General features: G+C 36.6%; 2 protein-coding genes across 2 annotated transcripts in view; both read left to right on the top strand.

Moving 5' to 3' along the window:
• The window catches only part of LOC131940889 (putative serine/threonine-protein kinase fhkB), a 15,358-nt gene extending 2,917 nt beyond the window's left edge, over nucleotides 1-12,441 (top strand). Inside the window, exons 2-9 of the mRNA XM_059299793.1 lie at nucleotides 6,177-6,286; nucleotides 6,630-6,683; nucleotides 7,002-7,076; nucleotides 7,298-7,366; nucleotides 9,964-10,038; nucleotides 10,809-10,868; nucleotides 11,504-11,563; nucleotides 12,259-12,441. Of these exons, the coding sequence (XP_059155776.1) occupies nucleotides 6,194-6,286; nucleotides 6,630-6,683; nucleotides 7,002-7,076; nucleotides 7,298-7,366; nucleotides 9,964-10,038; nucleotides 10,809-10,868; nucleotides 11,504-11,563; nucleotides 12,259-12,441 (669 nt within the window). The 5' untranslated portion in view covers nucleotides 6,177-6,193. The remainder of the gene's footprint in view (nucleotides 1-6,176; nucleotides 6,287-6,629; nucleotides 6,684-7,001; nucleotides 7,077-7,297; nucleotides 7,367-9,963; nucleotides 10,039-10,808; nucleotides 10,869-11,503; nucleotides 11,564-12,258) is intronic.
• A 171-nt stretch (nucleotides 12,442-12,612) lies between these two features.
• On the top strand, nucleotides 12,613-20,073 carry LOC131940867 (uncharacterized). The gene is made up of 3 exons (XM_059299765.1): nucleotides 12,613-12,740; nucleotides 12,965-13,097; nucleotides 20,001-20,073. Exons 1-3 carry the CDS (start codon nucleotides 12,710-12,712, stop codon nucleotides 20,071-20,073), a joined length of 237 nt encoding a protein of 78 aa, XP_059155748.1. The 5' UTR covers nucleotides 12,613-12,709.
• The last annotated feature ends 1,333 nt before the right edge of the window (nucleotides 20,074-21,406 follow it).

The raw sequence follows: 21,406 nt of genomic DNA, 5'->3' as shown, positions 1-21,406 counted from the left end.
ACGATTTCCATCCTGCCTCGGTCTACGTTGTTGGCTGTAATACCCGCGTGTCGCAGGAGTGTTTGAGTGTGTCTGGTGTATTCTTGACCAGCAACCTGGTTGTTGCCCCAACATTTGAATGTCTGTGCGGACAGTTCCTAATCATGTGACCCTGTTGTTGGCAGTTGAAACACCTCCCAACGTATCTTGTGCCGTTGGTTTGTGTTCCGTATCTCATTGGCCGTCGATTGCCGTATATGTAGTTACCTGCCTCTAGACTGTACTCCGCTGTACCGCCTGGCGCCTTCGCATAGAGGATTGATTCATATTCTGATTCATTATTAGATAATGGTCTATCCGAGTGTGCAATGATGTACTTTTGGCAGTGGTCAGTAAGTTCTTTTAGAGTGGTGGGCTTCCTTTCCTGTATGTAACTTAGTACCTGCTTATCTACTGAATTTGATATTTTATCAATCAAGATGAATTCAATTATACTCTCCACGTTCAGCTCCACTCTAGCCGTTTCTAGCCACTTCATAAACGTGGTTTTTAGATCCAACACGAAGTTTTTGAAGTCCTCAGCTTTGGATGGTAGTCTGTTGTGGATTTTTGTCTATACGAGTCTTCATTATGTAAGAAGAACTCAAGGAGGGTTTCCTTTAATATTCTGTAGTCCTTCATTTAATCCTCACTCAGGCCCTGACATGCATCCAATGCCTTCCCTCCTATTAAGACAATGAGTTGAGTTCCCCACTGCTTGTCGCTCAAGCTTGTCGTCCTCGCCACTGTCTCGAATCTCCTGATATACGCATCTATGTTTTCCGAATCTTCCTGGAATTTCGGCAACTTTGATAGAATGTTTTGATGGCTCATGTCTATGTGTGGTATGTCTTTCATAACTTCATTCTTCATTCTTTCTAGTTTGGTTGCTGATTCCGCCTTCATTTTTTCTACTTCTATCCTTACTTCTGTCTCCATCTTTTCTTGTTCTATCTTCATTTTTTCGTTCTCTATCCTTGCTTCTGTCTCCATCCTTTCTTGTTCTATCTTCATTTTTTCGTTCTCTATCCTTGCTTCTTTCTCCATCTCTTCTTGTTCTATCTTCATTTTTTCTTGTTCTATCTTCATTTTTTCGTTCTCTATCCTTGCTTCTGTCTCCATCTTTTCTCTTTCCCTTATGCACCATCTGTCCCTCCTTTCTTCATTCTCATTCAATCTTTTCTCCACCCACTCGTCCAACTTCTCTCCCTCTTATCCGTTGCTTCAGCCCAGGCTATACATATCTGCCAAACTTACTGGTTCCTCCATGATTCTGTTAGATAATTTATTTAATTAACAAAGTCAAAGTGACACTTACAGGAGGTCTGTTGGTTCGGCAGTAGTATTCACCTTTCATACACATTACATCACCACAATATATAAACAGTTATTTAGTGGCATTTTTCAGTGTAGTAACTGAGCCGGCAGCTTGCCTAATTTCTAATCACCAAAACTGCCAGCACCATATGTAGATGACATAATTATGTCAAGTAGTGTAAAGATGCACAACGTAAACACTAGATACTTGGATTGCTTTATGGGTTGTGACGACTTTGACAAACACATGTTATCAATGAGAGTCTTCACAACGTAACTTTTACAGTTAGATATTAATATTACACTATATCATTTGTTATATCACTAACTAATCGTAGTATTGCAATCTTATCTCAATTGTTATCTTCTTGAAGTGGCTGCAATTGTATTATTGACCCACAAGCTTGTATCAAACTAAAGTTTTGATTATTTGATATTTTTTCTAGTGAGATAAAATAATCATACCTTGAAATGCTTTTAAAAGGATTCTTTGTACGTTTGATTTCTTGCGTTTGGATTTTACTATACTTCAAAAACTAAGTTGTAAAGAAAGGTAATGTTTCATTTGAACTATAATAGTGAAGCAAGACGCAGTGCATACATTTCAAAATATATGTGTCGAATTGGATTTGCAGTCTACACTGTATTTAGGGGAAGTTCTTAAATATAATACTTTATAATATTAATATAAGGTAAGATTGAACTGTATTTACTAATTTGAGTTAAAGTGAGTGTTTTTTCGTCATTTAGTAAAAAATAACTTACGATAGACTATTATATTGTTTATTTTTAAGTTATTTATGTTACATATAGATGTAAGAATTTATATAAAATCCTTTAGCCTTCACAATCATGTACATCAACGTTATAAACATAATTGCATCTTTTATTGCCGAGATAGTTGTTTTGCTACGCTAAACAGGCACAGTTTTATTTTAACACTGGATGATGTTGATGTTACTTCTCACATGTTGGTTCATGTTGATGTTACTGATGTGTGGTAGTTTCATGATGTAACTGTTACTTGATGTTGATATTACTGATGTGGGGTAGTTTCATGTTGATGTAACTGATGTGTGGTAGTTTGATGTTGATGTAACTGTTCGTTGATGTTGATGTTATTGATGTGTAGTAGTTTCATGTTGATGTAACTGTTGGTTCATGTTGATATTACTGATGTGGAGTAGTTTCATGTTGATGTAACTGTTCGTTGATGTTGATGTTATTGCTGTGGAGTAGTTTCATGTTGATGTAACTGTTCGTTGATGTTGATGTTATTGCTGTGGAGTAGTTTCATGTTGATGTAACTGTTTGTTCATGTTGATGTTACTGATGTGTGGTAGTTTCATGATGATGCTACTGATGTGGGTTAGTTTCATGTAGATGTAACTGTTGGTTCATGTTGATGTTACTGATGTGTGGTAGTGTCATGTTGATGTAACTGTTGGTTCATGTTGATGTTACTGATGTGTGGTAGTGTCATGTTGATGTAACTGTTGGTTCATGTTGATGTTACTGATGTGTGGTAGTTTCATGATGATGTTACTGATGTGGGTTAGTTTCATGTTGATGTAACTGTTAGTTGATGTTGATGTTACTGATGTGTGGTAGTGTCATGTTGATGTAACTGTTGGTTCATGTTGATGTTACTGATGTGGGGTAGTTTTATGTAGATGTAACTGTTCGTTGATGTTGATTTTTCTGGTCCGAAGTAATCCATGAATACACCACTTCAAGCATGTCGTAATTTTGTACTTAAATAAAAGAAATAATTTTAACCAAATTAGGTGGAAAAGATGGGTTTCGTAAATTGCAAGATTAATTGATCACTATATTTAACTTTTATTTCAGTGACTTTAATAATCTATAAATATTTCCCTTCGTCAAAAAACAAAAATGTCTATTCGTAGTGATTATTGAAGTCAAAACAAATGTACAAAAAAGGCTACTATAATTATTATTAAGTTCTGTTAATTTTAATTAATTAAGCTGACAACCTCCGATTAAAACATATTTGCTTTAAACCCGATTTAGTTAATCGTGTTACTTCCCCAGTCGACAATTGATACATTAATTTTTAAATTAAGTTATAATTAAATTGAAAATTATATTATATTATCTTGAAATCTACTAAGAAATTATGTTTCTCTGAAAAAAGAATTATAGAAGTTGTTCAGAACTGAGCTATGATATTTAAAACTTCATTGCTGAATACATGTACAGTTTAATTTGTTTTAAAAAGAGAGTATGGAGGGTCTTATCTAATCAAGCTTAATGCTGACATTAGTTACGTAGTAAGCAGAGGCGTATCCAGGTTTCCGTTGTAGGGGGAGCGAAAAGAGCAAAAAAAAGGCGCCGAATTTTTAACACGTTCTATTACGTGTATTATATATATATATATATATATATATATATATATATATATATATATATATATAAATATATATATATATATATATATATATATATATATATATATAATTCTAGCTGTATCCCATTACTTCGCTATGATGTAAAATAAATTGAAAGTAGCACTCTGAAGAAATAAGAAAAAACACACAATGTAGGCCGACAAAACAAAAATTGTATCAATCTAAACATATATATATATATATATATATATATATATATATATATATATATATATATATATATATATATATATATATATATATATATATATATATATATATATATATATATACATATATATATATATATATATATATATATATATATATACTACAACCAAAAACAATGAACGTAACAAATTCTGTTTTGTAATTCTTATAAAAAAAATTCTTACATAATAATTCCTGGGAAATTATTTCAGCCAAGTGAAATAGGGGAAATAATCACTATCTTAATATAAATAAGTAGGCTATATATCTACACATTTAATTATAAATGTCAAAACAAATAAATAATTACTTTAGAATATAATGAAATTGTTTAACACTATTCGTGTTTACAAAATGTTTTTGTCTATAATCAGAATTTAATATATCGTCATCATAAATGCTAAAGTATTATAGCATAATTAAAGTTTTTAAAATCTGAGTTGGAATAAAAACACGCTTTTCGACGTTTTAGAAAAACATTCGGAAAATCAGCCTACATTTAACTAAGTATCGGTCTTTAGTTCAGATCATACATTTTAATTAACTACTGCTTCTTTGTGTTCTTTAAAGATCATTTTTTTAACATAGTGACAGGTAAGGGTTAGATCACTATATTGATCACACACCTTTTTACTGGTAATTGCAAAAACAATATTCACAGAGTTTTACGTTTAAAAAGCTAATTTTCTGGCGGCATGGTACTTTGGTACATCATTACGCATTTTTCTACATGTACTTAACAGATCAGTTCGGGGGGGGGGGGGGGGGTGGGGTGGTGGGTTCAACTTCATTCACCACTGTCCGTTCACTTTAGGTCAATTATCCAACCCAGTGTATTCCTAGATGTGACATTAATGTCGCTCTACACAATTGTGGTGGTGATGTGTGTGTGGGAGGTGGGGTGATAAGTTATTACTGATAACCAACTCAGAGTGAACATAGCGTCAGTTTTTAGATGACTGTTCTAAACATACATATATATTACACAAATATATATTACACAAATATATATTACAGAAATAGATTTAAATAAGTAGCAGTGGTATTATGACAATATTTTTTTACAGAGGGGTCCATGGGGGAGGGGGGTTGTAACTGTTTCATATAATTTGTAATCGTAATCACTATCGCCCAAACTGTAAGACACTACTAGACTAGTACAATAATGCTTAATTGCTGCATGAAAAGAAATCTTGTGATTTACATGAATGTGCCGACCAAAAATTTTTTTTTTTTAAATATCATTGTTTAAAACTTTGAGTTTAAAAAGTTTCCAAAAAGGCGCCACTTTGCTGAAAATGGCCAGAGGGGGAGCGGCCGCTCCCCCTGCTCCCCCTCCCCCCCTGCGTACGCTACTGGTAGTAAGGCTAACTGTGTTGTTTTTTTACACTTGACACGCGTGTATAGAAACATGTACAGAAATATGTCTAGAAATATGTCTAGAAACATGTCTATAAACATGTATAGAAACATATAAAGAAACATGTATAGAAACATTTATAGAAACATTTATAGAAACATGTATAGAAACATGTACAAAAACATGTATAGAAACATGGAAAGAAACATGTGTAGAAACATGTATAGAAACATGTATAGAAACATGTATAGAAACATGTATGGAAACATGTATAGAAACATGTATAGAAACATGTATGGAAACATGTATAGAAACATGTATAGAAACTTGTGTAGAAACATGTATAGAAACATTTATGGAAACATTTATAGAAACATGTATAGAAACATGTATAGAAACATGTATAGAAACATGTATAGAAACATGTATAGTAACATGTATAATAACATTATAGAAACATGTATAGAAACATGCACAAAAACATGTACAGAAACCAGAATCACTTCTTGGAAACAACAACAAACCGAAAGTGTCTAGGCAACTGGGTCAGACACAACACGGCGTGTACGGGATAGAAACACAGCGAACGTCCTAGGAACAATTCACAGTTATCTCACTGACGGGTTTATAACGCACTTCATCAATATTTTTTGTGTGGGGCAAGGCTTTTTTTTTTGTTTTTTTTACGGATGTGTTTGTGTTTAATCATTTGGTATTCTACATTGGTAAGTAAAGTATAGTCTCAAATAATTTTCATAGATAAAGATTTATTTATAAACTTTTTAAAAAACCAGAAACTATTTGTAATGCTTATTGTTTAATAAGTTTAATGAATGAAGTTAAATGTTGGATTTTTATAGTTCAATCTAGGATAAGAATGTCAGAAATCGACGACTTTTTTGAAGGCTTCAAGAATGTGTGTATCTATATTGGTATAGGACTCGGTAGTTTGTATGCACTTATGTTTCTGGTAAGGATATTGCAATCTACACATTTATTTAATTCTTTTTAAAGGCTTAAATATATATATATATATACTGCAACCATTAGAAAGTGGATAATTTTTAGTGAATATAATCAGTATATACTGAAGAAGGTAATTTTAAATAAATATATATTATATAAATATATATATATATATATATATATATATATATATATATATATATATATATATATATATATATATATATATATATATTTATTTATTTATTTATTTATTTATTTATTTTTATAATAATTATGACAAAAATATTTCTTATAGCCTAATCGCCTCAGGGGCTGAGCAAAATTCTGCTGTTGATACATTTCAGATTTGGCTATGTAAAATTGGATTAGGTAAATGTTTGTGCCAATGCTGTGAACACGTACGTTTTCTTTAGAATTTTTAGTTTTTACTTCTTTTACCATTACATTCAAACAATATATGTAATTATATATATATATATATATATATATATATATATATATATATATATATATATATATATAATTTATATAAATATATATAAATATATCATTTATATATATCATATATACTTATGTCAGCTTCTTATAAATAAGAGAAACATGTGAACAACGTTGACTTTCTCTCTTTTATTTCTTACTATCATGCGTAAATAACATGTAAGAGATTATTGTAATTACTCAATAAGCCTAATTACCAATTCAATCTAATTTATCAGTTGTGCGAATGTTGCTGTGAGATTGATTGGAGACAATGCTGCTACGTCTGTTGTCTCTGCTCCTTATTTCAGAAGGTAAGAAAAGGTCAAATTTTAGTCTAGAAACTGTATTACTTGTGTACATGATATTTTAAGTAAATGTATTAATCCCATGCAAGCCATATTATCTAAAACACTACATTTTTGTTTGTTTAAAATAAAATGTTATTAAAATCTTTAAACACCATCTATAATTGGATTAGATATCGTACTATAAATTTTACTTTTATAAAAAAAAAAATATTATTTCGCCGTAGTGCGGTCATTACTGTCAGGAGTTGAAATGTGAATCTTGCTGCCGTCGCGGTTGTTGTCATGGGAAAAAGGTATGTCGACACGTCTTATTGTATGTATATCTATATGCATATGTTTATATATATATATATATATATATATATATATATATATATATATATATATATATATATATATATATATATATATATATATAAAACAATGTATGCTTGTGTGTGTGTCTGTCTGTCCTTTATGCATTACTACACCTCTCATCACATCGCCGTAAAACTTTGGGAAGTTGTTGAGAATATTCCTGGGGAGGTTTCTGCGAAAAAAAAAATTCAAATTCGCAGGGGTGGCGCCCCACAGGGCGCGATTTGTTTTTTTTTTCTATATACGGTATATAAAAATAAAAGTCGATTTGGGTTTGGCATCTGATAGCCATAAGACTTTGGGGAGTTCATTATACCACTCTAGGGAAGGGTTCTATAAAAAAATAATTTTTAATTTCGCAAGGGCGGCGCCACGGGAGGGTGCGATTTTCCTCTATATACGGTATATACAAATAAAAGTCGATTTTGTGTGACACCGTTATCCATAAGACTTTGGGGAGTTGATAAGAACAATTCAGGGAAGGGTTCTGTAAAAAAAATCCTTTTTTTAATTTCGCAAGGGCGACGCCACGGGAGGCTGCGTGTTTTATCTATATACGGTTTATAAAATTTCGGTTTCACATCGTTCATCCGTGTGCCATGAAACTTTGGGGAGATGATTAGATTACTCAATGGTAGGGTTCTGCAAAAAAATATTGTTTATCTATACACGGTATATAAAAAATAAAACTCGGATGCGGTTCATCCTAGTGCCATGAAACTTTAGGGAGTAGATGAGAATACTCCCGAGAATATTTCTGCGAAAAAGAAAACTAAAGTTTCTTATGGGCGGCGCCATATAGGGTACAACTTTCGTCCAGAGTTTTAGAGCGACTATGTAGGCACTTGGCATCCGTTAATCGAGCGTCCTGCATAGCGATTAAGGGGTACTACTATATTCAGCTGTAAAACTACAACAGGCTTCTAAAAATAACTTTGTAACGCGAGGAAATCCTTCTGTACAGTTTTGTCACCTTGCGAAAGATGAAAAAATAACTTTTTGAATATGAGGAGCCAACTGTAGAGTTTCGTCATTTTGCGAATGATGCAATAAGCATCTATTATTATACAGTCCAGTCAGAAATTGAGATCGAGCATCTAATAATAGACCATTAGTAACGCTAGCATATTGCATCAGTCACACTGATATTTAAAACACGTCAACTAATTTTTTACGTGTTGAAGAAAAAAAACCTGTTCATTTGTGTCACTTTAGCGAATGACGAAATCTGCATCATTAATAACTGGATGCTATTTGGCCGATGGCGCCTTTTAGTTTTAAGGAGCCAGGGGTCGTACGCCGCGCCTATGCGGTAGGGTAATCGGGGGGTTGGGGCCCTGAGAGCGCCCCTCTACGTCTCTGACACAGGGGCGGTCACTGAAGTGTGTTCTACCATATAATTTCGGTGAGTGATTAATGTACACTCAAGGTTTTCATGCGGTAATGTAGGTAAACCCGTGTCCTGATATTTATGATCCAAGCACAGGCATTGTTTACATTTAAATAACTCATTTTTAGAAAAGAAAGTCACGCGTCTAAGAACATATGATTGGTAACGCGTTGGTGAAATCCTTCTAATATATTTCGTCAAACTTTCTTCTATCCCCGCGGCAACGCGCGGGGGTCTGGTACGCTAGTAAATATATATATATATATATATATATATATATATATATATATATATATATATATATATATATATATAGGGAGGGAGGGAGTGAGAGTGATATTTACTTCTAGATATCTGTTTATGCTTACATTTTTTACCTTTTTCATGATTGGGATTAAAACAAAGATTTTTATATGTATTGTAACATTCTAAACCCCTTGATGCATTTAATAGAATAAATATATATAATTAATTTTACTATGATTAACCTTGACCCAAGTTTTTAAGTGGTTTGTCAATCAATCGCATAATCGCTTTTGAAATATGTGTGTAGAAAAGTGTTGTGTTACAGGAAAATATGTGTCTAGAGAAGTGTTGTGTTACAGGAAAATATGTGTGTAGAGAAGTGTTGTGTTACAGGAAAATATGTGTGTAGAGAAGTGTTGTCTTACAGGAAAATATGTGTGTAGAGAAGTGTTGTGTTACAGGAAAATTTGTGTGTAGAGAAGTGTTGTGTTACAGGAAAATATGTGTGTAGAGAAGTGTTGTGTTACAGGAAAATATGTGTGTAGAGAAGTGTTGTGTTACAGGAAAATATGTGTGTAGAGAAGTGTTGTGTTTCAGGAAAATGTGTGTGTAGAGAAGTGTTGTGTTACAGGAAAATATGTGTGTAGAGAAGTGTTGTGTTACAGGAAAATATGTGTGTAGAGAAGTGTTGTGTTACAGGAAAATATGTGTGTAGAGAAGTGTTGTGTTACAGGAAAATATGTGTGTAGAGAAGTGTTGTGTTACAGGAAAATATGTGTGTAGAGAAGTGTTGTGTTACAGGAAAATATGTGTGTAGAAGAGTGTTGTGTTACAGGAAAATATAAAGAACTAATCACGCTTCATAAAATAATTGGGTCACTTTCTATCAATCGACAGGTAGACCTGCACGTGAAAAGTGAATATTCAGATGTAGTAGGTCAAAGTTCAGTACCTGGACCGACATATACGCAGGTAATAAAACTTGAAATTATGTGACATTAGCAGCCTTAGTGTATACACCACCTAGATGATAATGGGTTGTTTATCTTTTTATGATTTTACTCCGGTACAGGATATAAAGTTTTTAAAAAATGTAACACTGTATTTTTAACGTTTTAATTATTATGTTGACTTAATGCCCGTCTCTTAAATAGTAAATTGGGGATAAACGTAACTTGGTTGTGGTAAATCATTTAATTTGATGTCGATGTTTGCCATTGTTAATAATTATAAAAAGACAACGATAGGCTCCTAATTTTTTTCAAACTCGTACATATTTTTATATAATTCAAGATTTTTAACACAAAAAAACAACACTATTTTGGTTATTAAAAATTATTTTTAAAAGGGTAGTGGGGGTTATTAAGGTGTTACATAACAACAGGAGTGGTGGATTTCTTGATATTTCATATAACTTTGTTACAGTAGGTATGCCCCTCTTGCGTGTGTGTGTGTGCGTGTGTGTGTGCTTCACACAAACAATGCATTAAACGTTGGTAGTCTAGGCATTAGTTGCTCAGACACCTTAGACTTGTAGACAATAATTTAAGTGTTTGGTATTATTTTTGAGCTAATGCACTAAAACATTTAGAACTTTTTTTTAAAACAGATATTGCTTAAGCAAAAATACACGTCTGTTATTATCTTACAAAACAGTATTTTATTTTCACAATAACGGAAAAATTAACAACAGTAATACATTTGTTTCAGTACAGTTTTATAATAATGAGTTTAATTTATAGATTCCTCATCAAACAACATGGAGCAGCCAAATATACAGAGAAAGTCAGAGCTCTACACACGTAAGTAACTCTACACACTGAATGTGATTTTTCTTTGTCAAGTGCAGTACATTGAACACATGTGAACGTTAGCATGTGGTCACAAAAACAACGTTCTGTGACTGAGCTCCAAAGCAAATAATTTTATTTTATCAAATGAAAGATTTTACCTCAAACAATTACTGGTTTATAATAAACGAGCCGGCCCGCGGCATAACATACGCCGCTATTTAGTTGTTTCTAATTTTCAATAATTCATAATTTGTGAATTCGACAGTACCAACGCTGACACTGAAAATATTTCTTTAAAACACTATAAGTAGCTCGTTAAGGACCATAACCCCCCCCCCCCCCCCTTCCTTCCCCCCCCCCCCCCCCCCTACGTTTAAAATCGTTGGCTCTGCTTGTAAACATTTAGAGTGAACACAGCTCACTAAAACCATGTAGGGGTGGGGAGGTAGGGAGAGCGTTTGCAGCTTGTTTTCTAACGGCTCGAAGAGGAGAATTATATATATAGATCTATCATTTTAAATTTAAATATTATTATAGCTTTATTCATAGCTTTGAAATTAGCTAACGGTATTATACTTTATAAAATTATTAAATATAATTTATGTTATATTTTATAGTTATTTAAAGCAAAACACTTTTTACAGATTCAACCAGCAGTTAATAAATACAGTTTCCGTGTTGTATCTTTCCAGCCCCTCTCACTTGTAAGTTAATTATATTATTATTATTCACTTAAAGTTGTATGCAACAGTAAAGTTTATCATTTGAACACTATACAGTAAAGCTCTTAAGAAACAAAGAGCTCTAACTACACCTCTCCACCTCATTGTTTTGGAGAACTCTCTTTAGTTTAGCCCATGTAAGCCTAGCAGCCATTGTTTCTCCTTCCATCTTTCTGTCATCCGTGATTTTTTTTTCTTTGGGGGGTTCCAGTCCAACGCTTCCCCTGCGATGTTTGCATTCTTTCTTTTCAAGGCCTTATCGACAAATCCACATTAGTCTATCGGCTGTTTTGAGATTTGCTACAGGTTTTCATTAGAATTGAGTCTATTCTTTTTATCTTTGAGACGTGACTTAGGTGGCCTATCTGTTTGTGAAGGACCGTAGCCGGTTACTTGACATTGTTGTCCCCCACGTGCCCGAAAGACAGAACTTGACTACCGTTACATTTGTGTTGAAGTATTTTTTTTTTTTTTTTTTGCTTTTTAAAGACAAGGCTGTGCTATTTCATATCGGACGAATGAAGTTGAAGACACATCTTTTATACTATTTATACGTGTTCTGCCCAAATAACTAGGTTAACGTTCTGCTTGAGGGCCCCACTCCACCCCTCCCCATCCCTTGCCCACACGTGCCGTTTGGCTCACACAAATTAAGAGAGAAATGTGAATTTCTGTAGGAAAATGTGTCTAGTGTTCTTATTGAGAACGAGGTTGTTGATCGCAGTCGTCGTGGAAGGCAACAACGGCAGCAGCAACAGAATCAACAACAACAACAGAAACAACAACAACCACAACAACAACAACAACAACAACAGATAAGAATCTCTAGAAAATCCAGGTCAAGATCACGCTCAAAGTAGGTTGTTAATATAAATGAGTTAAGCAACTGCCAACAATATATTTATTGTATAATTACGGGGTATCTTCCTTGAGAGTTATTATATTTGAAACAAAAGCAACCATTAATATAATTACTTAAGTGATAGTCCTATGTTTAGCATATTCTAATTTTACGTGCAAGCAATTGACATTTTACGAATTTCAATTAATTTTGATTTCATCAGAAACAGATCGAACAATAAACTAAAAGATTTGCACAGACTACCTGTAGACGAAGCGATACATGTCATGTCTGAATTTATACAACAAAAAAAGCAAGGTGAGCTCAAAGATTTAAATACGAGTGATACTTGATTTATTAAGAAATACTGAGTACACATCATTGTCTCTAGTGGACATGAGCATTTAGGCTAGTTGACAGCACTTACCTAAACTAACTTTAATTGAGCTACTCGGCCTATTGATTGTAAGTGATTTTTTATGTTGTTTTTTATATAATTACCGTACACTAAGAAATAATTATAGTGTGTCCTATCTTTTTAGAATATATAGATAAAAATAGCTCACACGAGAACAGATTCATCTCTGTTGTAACTGGCAGGGGGCTACATAGTAAAGATGGCATCCCTAAGATCAAGCCAGCAGTTGAAGAATATTTGGATCAACACAAGTACAAGTCAGTAAAATTGACATTTTTTTTATTGGTAATATGAGAGGTTGGCCAACAGTGGTAACATGTCAGAGATTAGAGGAGGTCCACTCTTTTATGGACTTCGGAGACATCTGATCATACAAGAAGCACTAAAAAATCTTTACAAGCAACCCAGCATAAATCAAGCATGGGACAAATTGGCGAAACTAAAAGCTTTCTCTTGGTGTAAAAGTCAACTAGTCATGTCTGTTTTCTTATAATGACATTCAAACAGACCTATAGAGGCGGATCCAATTTTACAAATTAGATCTTTGTCCAGAGTTTGTGGGATTTCATACACAGGTGTATTATAAGGAGAGGCGAGGGAGAATGGGAGAAACGATTGGATCACATTAGGGAAATAAATTGATGGCCGTTTACCACCTCTCTTCAAGCGGCAAAGGAAAGGGGAAAGGGGGGGGGGGTTGAAATCGTCAACAGTAATTACACGACGCGACAAAAAGCAATAATAGAAATTCTAATATGTCTATAATATATATATATATATATATGTAACTAGGGGAAGTTACCAGAGACATAAGAACGCAGTACAGCGCTGTCAACTTTGACACGACTGATGCAATAACGCAGGTGTTGGCTGATAACGATCAGAAAGCCAAGGCGTAGTATCTTGGGAAGCGATACGATAAGAACGCAATACGGTCTGTCAACTTTGATGTGACAGGATGCAGATGGCTTATTAAATCGGACTGTACGACAGAAGCGGCGTAATTAACATTCTGATGCAACGATTAGAATCGATTACGATTACGATTATGATAGAACCGAATACGATTACGAATACGAAGGGGATATATAGGAAGGCGACGGCTGAGCTCGCTCTCTCTCTCTCGATCAGTCAGTGAGTGAGGCAGTATCAAGTTGGTTATTGAACGGGTTAGCCGTATTGTGTTAAGAAGGACGATAGACATGTGCATTCAGTTATGTGAAGACTAGTGAGGACTGTTGGGGGTCAGTTGATTCAGACTATTATTGTGAAGCATTCCTGTTGATTTATTATATTGTTGTGAAGCATTTCTTTGATTCATGTAGTGGAAGGATCAATAGCGAACCTGCATCTTTGAGTGTCTATACTGTGGTCGATGTTGTGTGGAATGAGTGGTTAGACTCGGTAACATTTGGCGTTGTCGAGCAGAACTCGTTAACATTTGGCACTACAGGCAAATAGTCTCGTTGCATTTGGCGCTGCGGACAGGATGAATTCAACTAGACTTGCCGTTTTAGGCACCCATAGTCAACCTAGTTCATAACTGTGTTTAGTGTGTGTGTGAATTCGGACATTCAGGAACAGTGAAAATTGAGGAACGAGGAAAATTTTTCATACACACACGGTAAGAAAGGTCTTTTTTTATTTGAAGGAAATAAATAAAAGGGAAAACTGAAATCAGAATCGAGGAAATTGAAAAGAACAGAGATGAGACACCTTTCATTATCATTCTGGCTTGGTGTCACATGCTCTTTTGCTGCTAGTTGTAGGCCCTAGTTGTAGCACCAGCCACCCTGGGGACAGCTATGGGGCTGACCACCAGCATCCAGATAATTGGCATTGGTATCTCCAACTGGGTTGTTGGACAAATACTGGGCAAAGATGGCAACCAAGATATGGATGTAACTCTTGGACACTGGAAATGTGTCATGATCTCCCTTTTGGGCAACACTATCTGCTGCATAGCTGCAACATTTTTCCTTGGTGTGAGTGGCAGACGCGGGAGTGGTATTTTAGATATCGGAAAGGGACAGAAACTCCTGCTGGCCCAACAATCTGAGTCAGATAAAGATAGCCCAGAGATAGGCAACGGTGAAGATGACCCTTTGCCTCCAGATGGACCAGGACAAAATTTGGACAAAAAGCCGATCCATATTGTGGTCCTGCCCAGTGAGTCCCACATCAACAAATTTTACGGGGACGGTGATCCAACCTTAACCAACAGGTTCAGTGAAGAGGTCAGGGCTGCCTGGGCCTCGAGATACATGTCACCAGAGGAAAGATTAAGACTGCTGATGGGCAGTATAGGAGAGACGGTTAGGGCAGAGGTCAAATATGCCACGATAAAACCATCCAATCAGATCCAGATAAGGTGCTGGATCTAATTATGGAGACCTTTGGGGAGAGACGGTCGGGATCGCAACTGCTATCGGTGTTTGTAGGTATAAAGCAGAGAATGGCGGAGAGTGTGATGGAGTATTCACACCGAATGAACAGGGCCTTTGATTCGGTAAAGGGCAAAATACCCGACATGGATGCACGCCTGCTGAGGGACCATTTCATCGAGGGGCTGGCGACCCCTATGTCGAGAAGATATTTGAAAGAAGAGGTCTACAAAGACCCACAGTTGACCTTCCTTCAGGTCAGGAACTCAGCGATCCGCAGGTCCGAGGATGAGGACCAATCGAACTGTTCGGTAGACAAAGTCTCTGTGCCGGAACAGAAACAATCCCCACCCACAGGGACCGGCACGATGGAAACCATGATGGCTCAACTGTTGGCCCACCTGGATAAGGTTGACCAACGATTGGAGAGGTTAGAAAGCAGGTCAACAGCTGAGAATCAGGGCAAAAACGGGACAAAACAGAGACAGGTTGGACAGCCGCGACCTGCTGGTCCATCGCTCCGGTGGACGGCTGACGGTCGACCAATCGGCCTGTCCTGCTCTCAACCCGGACATGTGGCACGGTACTGTCCGGTGAAACGATCGCCCTCTGTAAGGCAGGTCAAGGCTACAGAGCGGCGAGGTTATGGCGTAAGAAACAAAATTGGACAAACAATGAAAGAGTCTCCAACAAGACTCGAAGAGAAATTATCAGATATTGAAAAAATGAACTGTGAAATGAACTTGAATGTTAAAAAGTTTCAAGTGAACAATTTGTTGGCTAAGAAAAATGATGATAAGGAAGAAATTGGTAGACTTAATAATGAGATCTCAAGGTTAACCATGAAACTGGATAGGGAAAGTTCATGCAAATTAAAAGCACAGGAGAAATGTTCATATGTAGAGTGTCTGTTATCTGAAGAAGAAAATAGAAACTTTGTACCTGGTTTTGCAAAAATTGCCGCACCGTTGCATGACTTAAGAAACAAAATGACAAAGAAACACAGTAAGGAGAAAAAGAAAGGTAAAACACAACTGATAGGTGAATTATGGACTGAGGAATGCCTGAACTCGTTTAAGCTACTGAAAAATGCTTTGACAGAGGCGCCTATATTAGGATACGCAGACTTTGACAAACCATTTCGGCTAGAAATTGACGCCAGCTCTAAAGGTCTGGGAGCTGTGCTATCACAACAACAGGAGCAAGGTTTCAGGGTTATTGCGTATGCCAGTCGAGCTTTGAAGGAATCAGAGAAGAACATGACAAATTACAGCGCCATGAAACTAGAACTTTTGACATTAAAATGGGCTGTGACTGAAAAATTCAGGGACTATCTATTAGGTGCTAAATGTGTGGTATACACTGACAATAACCCCTTGAGTCACCTAAAGACAGCAAAGTTGGGATCCATCGAACAGCGATGGGCAGCAGAATTGGCACTCTTTGACCTGGAGATAAAATATCGCCCGGGGCGGTCCAATGGCAATGCGGACGCTTTATCAAGGAATCCGTACGAGAGACCGGGCGATGAGGAAGAAACGCTGACAGGAATATGTGAGGTCAGAGCGTCAACAGATATCCCTCACGGGGTGCAAGTGATGCAAAACGGACAGACCGGGGTGGAGCACATATCCACAGAGCCCGGACATATGGACATTAGTGATTTTAATTGCCTTAATCACAAAGAGATAAGAGATGCCCAGAGAACGGATAGCGGGTTACAGCCGCTATTGAAATACGTCCAGGAACAAAAATTCCCAAGAAGAAGGGAAAGAGAACAATTTGGTCGAGAAACAAAGAAAATACTGAGTCAGTGGGACCGTCTCAGTATAAAGGATGGTGTTCTCATGCGGAGAATTCATGACCAAATTGATGGGACAATACACCAGGTGGTGGTGCCTGGACAATTACGAGAAGAAGTGCTAGGGTTGGCACATGACAGGGCAGGACACCAGGGTCAGGACAGGACGCACAAAATATTACGACGGAGGTGTTACTGGCCCAATATGGAAATGGAGGTCAAACGCCATTGTGAGGCTTGTGTGAGGTGTCAGCATGCGAAAAGGCCAGTTGTCAAAATGAGACAGCCATCAGGACACCTACTAGCGACAAAACCACTAGAGATTGTGGCTATGGACTTTACGTCGTTGGAGCAATCATCGGATGGGACGGAACATGTGTTGGTAATGACTGATGTATTCACCAAATGGACTGTGGCGGTGCCCACACGAGATCAGACTGCCAAAACAGTGGCAAAGGTCTTAATAGAACAATGGTTCACCAAATATGGCATACCAATACAATTACACTCTGACCAAGGAAGGGCCTTCGAGTCAGAAGTAATTAACCAACTGTGCAGCTACTACGGGATCAACAAATCTAGAACAACCACATTTAATCCGAAAGGAAACGGACAGTGCGAGCGGTTCAACCGCAGCATGCATGATTTGCTGCGTACTCTAGAACCTGAACAGAAAAAACGTTGGCCTGATTTTCTCCCAGAGTTGGTATATCTATACAACTGCACCCCCCATGCCACAACCGGCTTTTCGCCACACATGTTGCTGTTCGGACGGGAGGCTCGACTCCCTCTTGACTTGTTCCTAGGAAAAAAGGAGAGTATGACTGGCTCATACACTGCACTGGAATATGTGAATGAACATATGAGACGAATTAGAGAAATGTACAGGGTAGTACAGGAAAGACTAGAACATGAAGCACGGCGAAGGGAACCGCCGGTACAGACAAAGGACCCGCCACTCAAACTGAACGACAGGGTATTGCTGCGTAGCCACCCGTTAGGCAGAAACAAAATCCACGACCTCTGGGGACAGGAGATATGGCAAGTCGTGGAGATGCCTAAAGTAGCAGGTGGCCCCTTTAAGATAAGACCCATCGATCACGCCAAACCGGATCGGTGGGCGAATATTGCTCAATTAAAGAAATATTGTCATAGTCAAGAAGAGCAGTTACACACAAGGAAACCCAAGACAATTAGGGAACCGGAAACTATAACGGAAATTCACATACCCATCCCGGAACCATGTCACCATCAACAGAACAACAGCGATACACAAGTGGAGGATAACGGCAACGAAGAGGATCCCGTTCCTCCCAGAAACAGAGAGACAGTAGACCATCAGATAAGTGGTCCGCGGAGAAGTTTGAGAAACAGAAAGAATACGAAATTTTTTGTCAGCAACCATCAATTCTTTCATGGTCGCGCTGGTATGAGAACAGACTGTTCAAAAAGTCATAAAAGTGAACTGGTGAAGGCACCAAACGAAAAAAGGTGGATGTGAATTCTAGAACTGTTTTGTGTCTGAGGAAGATGATGTAGACACATTTGATATGTGAAATAGGGATAACTGTCAATCTTATACGAATGTGACGACATTGACAGTGAGTGGAACAATACATTTTTTTTACGGTGGTGCGATTGACTTTGAAGGACTGCACCTGCCAAGCGTTGTTTGTGGTTGATAACACACAAAAAAAGGCAGGGGTGGATGTAACTAGGGGAAGTTACCAGAGACATAAGAACGCAGTACAGCGCTGTCAACTTTGACACGACTGATGCAATAACGCAGGTGTTGGCTGATAACGATCAGAAAGCCAAGGCGTAGTATCTTGGGAAGCGATACGATAAGAACGCAATACGGTCTGTCAACTTTGATGTGACAGGATGCAGATGGCTTATTAAATCGGACTGTACGACAGAAGCGGCGTAATTAACATTCTGATGCAACGATTAGAATCGATTACGATTACGATTATGATAGAACCGAATACGATTACGAATACGAAGGGGATATATAGGAAGGCGACGGCTGAGCTCGCTCTCTCTCTCTCGATCAGTCAGTGAGTGAGGCAGTATCAAGTTGGTTATTGAACGGGTTAGCCGTATTGTGTTAAGAAGGACGATAGACATGTGCATTCAGTTATGTGAAGACTAGTGAGGACTGTTGGGGGTCAGTTGATTCAGACTATTATTGTGAAGCATTCCTGTTGATTTATTATATTGTTGTGAAGCATTTCTTTGATTCATGTAGTGGAAGGATCAATAGCGAACCTGCATCTTCGAGTGTCTATACTGTGGTCGATGTTGTGTGGAATGAGTGGTTAGACTCGGTAACATTTGGCGTTGTCGAGCAGAACTCGTTAACATTTGGCACTACAGGCAAATAGTCTCGTTGCATATATATATATATATATATATATATATATATATATATATATATATATATATATATATATATATATATATATATATATATATATATATATATATATATATATATCAGTGGCGTAGCGAGGTCGGGTGTCACCCGGTGCGGAACTTAATGGTGTCACCCCCCCCAGAGGCATAGAGACACTTCCCAGGGACAAACTTTCAAATTTTTGATTTGCACCCCCCCCCCCCTCAAATTTTCGATTTGCACACCCCCCCCTCTCAAACTTTAGATTTGCACCCCCCCCCTCAAGTTTTCGATTTGCACCCCACCCCCTCAAACTTTCGATTTGCACCCCCCCCTCGAGTTTTTCTCTATATATTTTGCTATTTTTTGCCTTGGTGTCACCCCCCAAAATGGTGTCACCCGGTGCGGTCCGCACCCCCCGCCCCCCCCCCTCGCTACGCCCCTGATATATATATATATATATATATATATATATATATATATATATATATATATATATATATATATATATATATATATATATATATATATGTTTGTGTTTGTATTTAAAGTCTGATATTACCTTTTCATTGTGCAGGTGCGAATGGAAATCAGAAGGTGGTATGGTCGTCATTGATCTAGAATGCACTCTGACAGAATTTGAATGTTAGTTGAAATTGAGAACTCATCTTTATATTATAGTAACACGAGGATAGAGTGGTACGAAGCGAGTATAGGATGATGTCGTTCATACATTATAGCATGGAGTTATCAACAATAGTGATTTGATACAAGTGACTCGACAGGATCGGATAGTTTCAATCTCTGGTTTAATGCCCTGGCTAAATACTTCATAGATACGGACGATCAACTTCACAACGTATACAAAGATTACAATCACGACGACGCAATGACCTATGACGAAATTGAAATGGACGCTAGTAAATGGGATACTTGATATTTTTCCTAAAACAATTAGAGTACACAAAGTATAAAATGCACCTCATACTCTCTGAGTTGAAGATACTGGATAGCTTTAAAAGAGGTACTACAAGTGAGAAGTTAACACGTGTAGAGGGCATCAATATCTGCTAGTGGGACGGAGTGGTCTAGCGGTAGAGAGCTAGCCTGCTAACCCGTTAGTCACGAGTTCGAATCCGGGTTAGTAGACCGTCCCTGAGTCCACCCAACTCTGATGGGTACCTAACTCACGTTAGGGAAAGTAAAGGCGGCTGGGCATAGTGCTGACCACACTATCTCTTCATATGCCGAGGTCACAGAAACAAGTGAACTCTACTTCAATTGCCCCATAGACCGTCAGGTTTAAAAGGAAAACTTTACATTTTTTACTTTTTAATATCTGCTGGTAGCGTTAGTTTCCACTGAGAAGATGCCATCAAACATTTGTAATTTCTTTATCAGTTGCAATAGGTTACATATTTATTATCCTATACTATTGTTACATATAGGTTTAATCTTGCTGTAATTGTTATGTTATTTTAAACGGATGGACTATGTCGCGTTAAATATTTTTATTTCTACTGATGTGATCAAAAGCGGAGACTAGACTAGGGAGGATCATCAAAACAAAACAATGTAGCAAGAAAATTGAGCTGTAAATATATAAAAACATTTTTAATGTGAAAATGAAACCTCGCATCTTTGTGTTTTGATACAGATCTTATAACTAGCTTAGTTGTTAAATTATGTTTCTTTAATATTCATTCAGCTTAATTTAACTAGCAAAATGCTAAATACCAATGTACTTTAGTATGACACAATTTCGCAGTTTAAATTAGAAAATTAATGCGAAACCTGCTTGAAATAAGAATAACAATTTTAATAAGGAGATTCCGTACAAAGTATAGTGTGCCACGCTTGTTTTAAAGCTGTATAAAATGTGTATATATTAAAAAAAAATTGTATATTCTTCTTTAGTGAATAAATACAAGTTTGCTATAATAAAATTGCGTACTACTTTTGTAATTTCACTACATTTGTACC

The sequence above is a fragment of the Physella acuta genome, unplaced genomic scaffold, assembly GCF_028476545.2.
Source record: "Physella acuta isolate Inbredline_101_S28 unplaced genomic scaffold, ASM2847654v3 ptg000335l, whole genome shotgun sequence".
Classification (NCBI taxonomy): domain Eukaryota; kingdom Metazoa; phylum Mollusca; class Gastropoda; family Physidae; genus Physella; species Physella acuta.
This window is presented reverse-complemented; position numbering and strand designations above follow the sequence as displayed.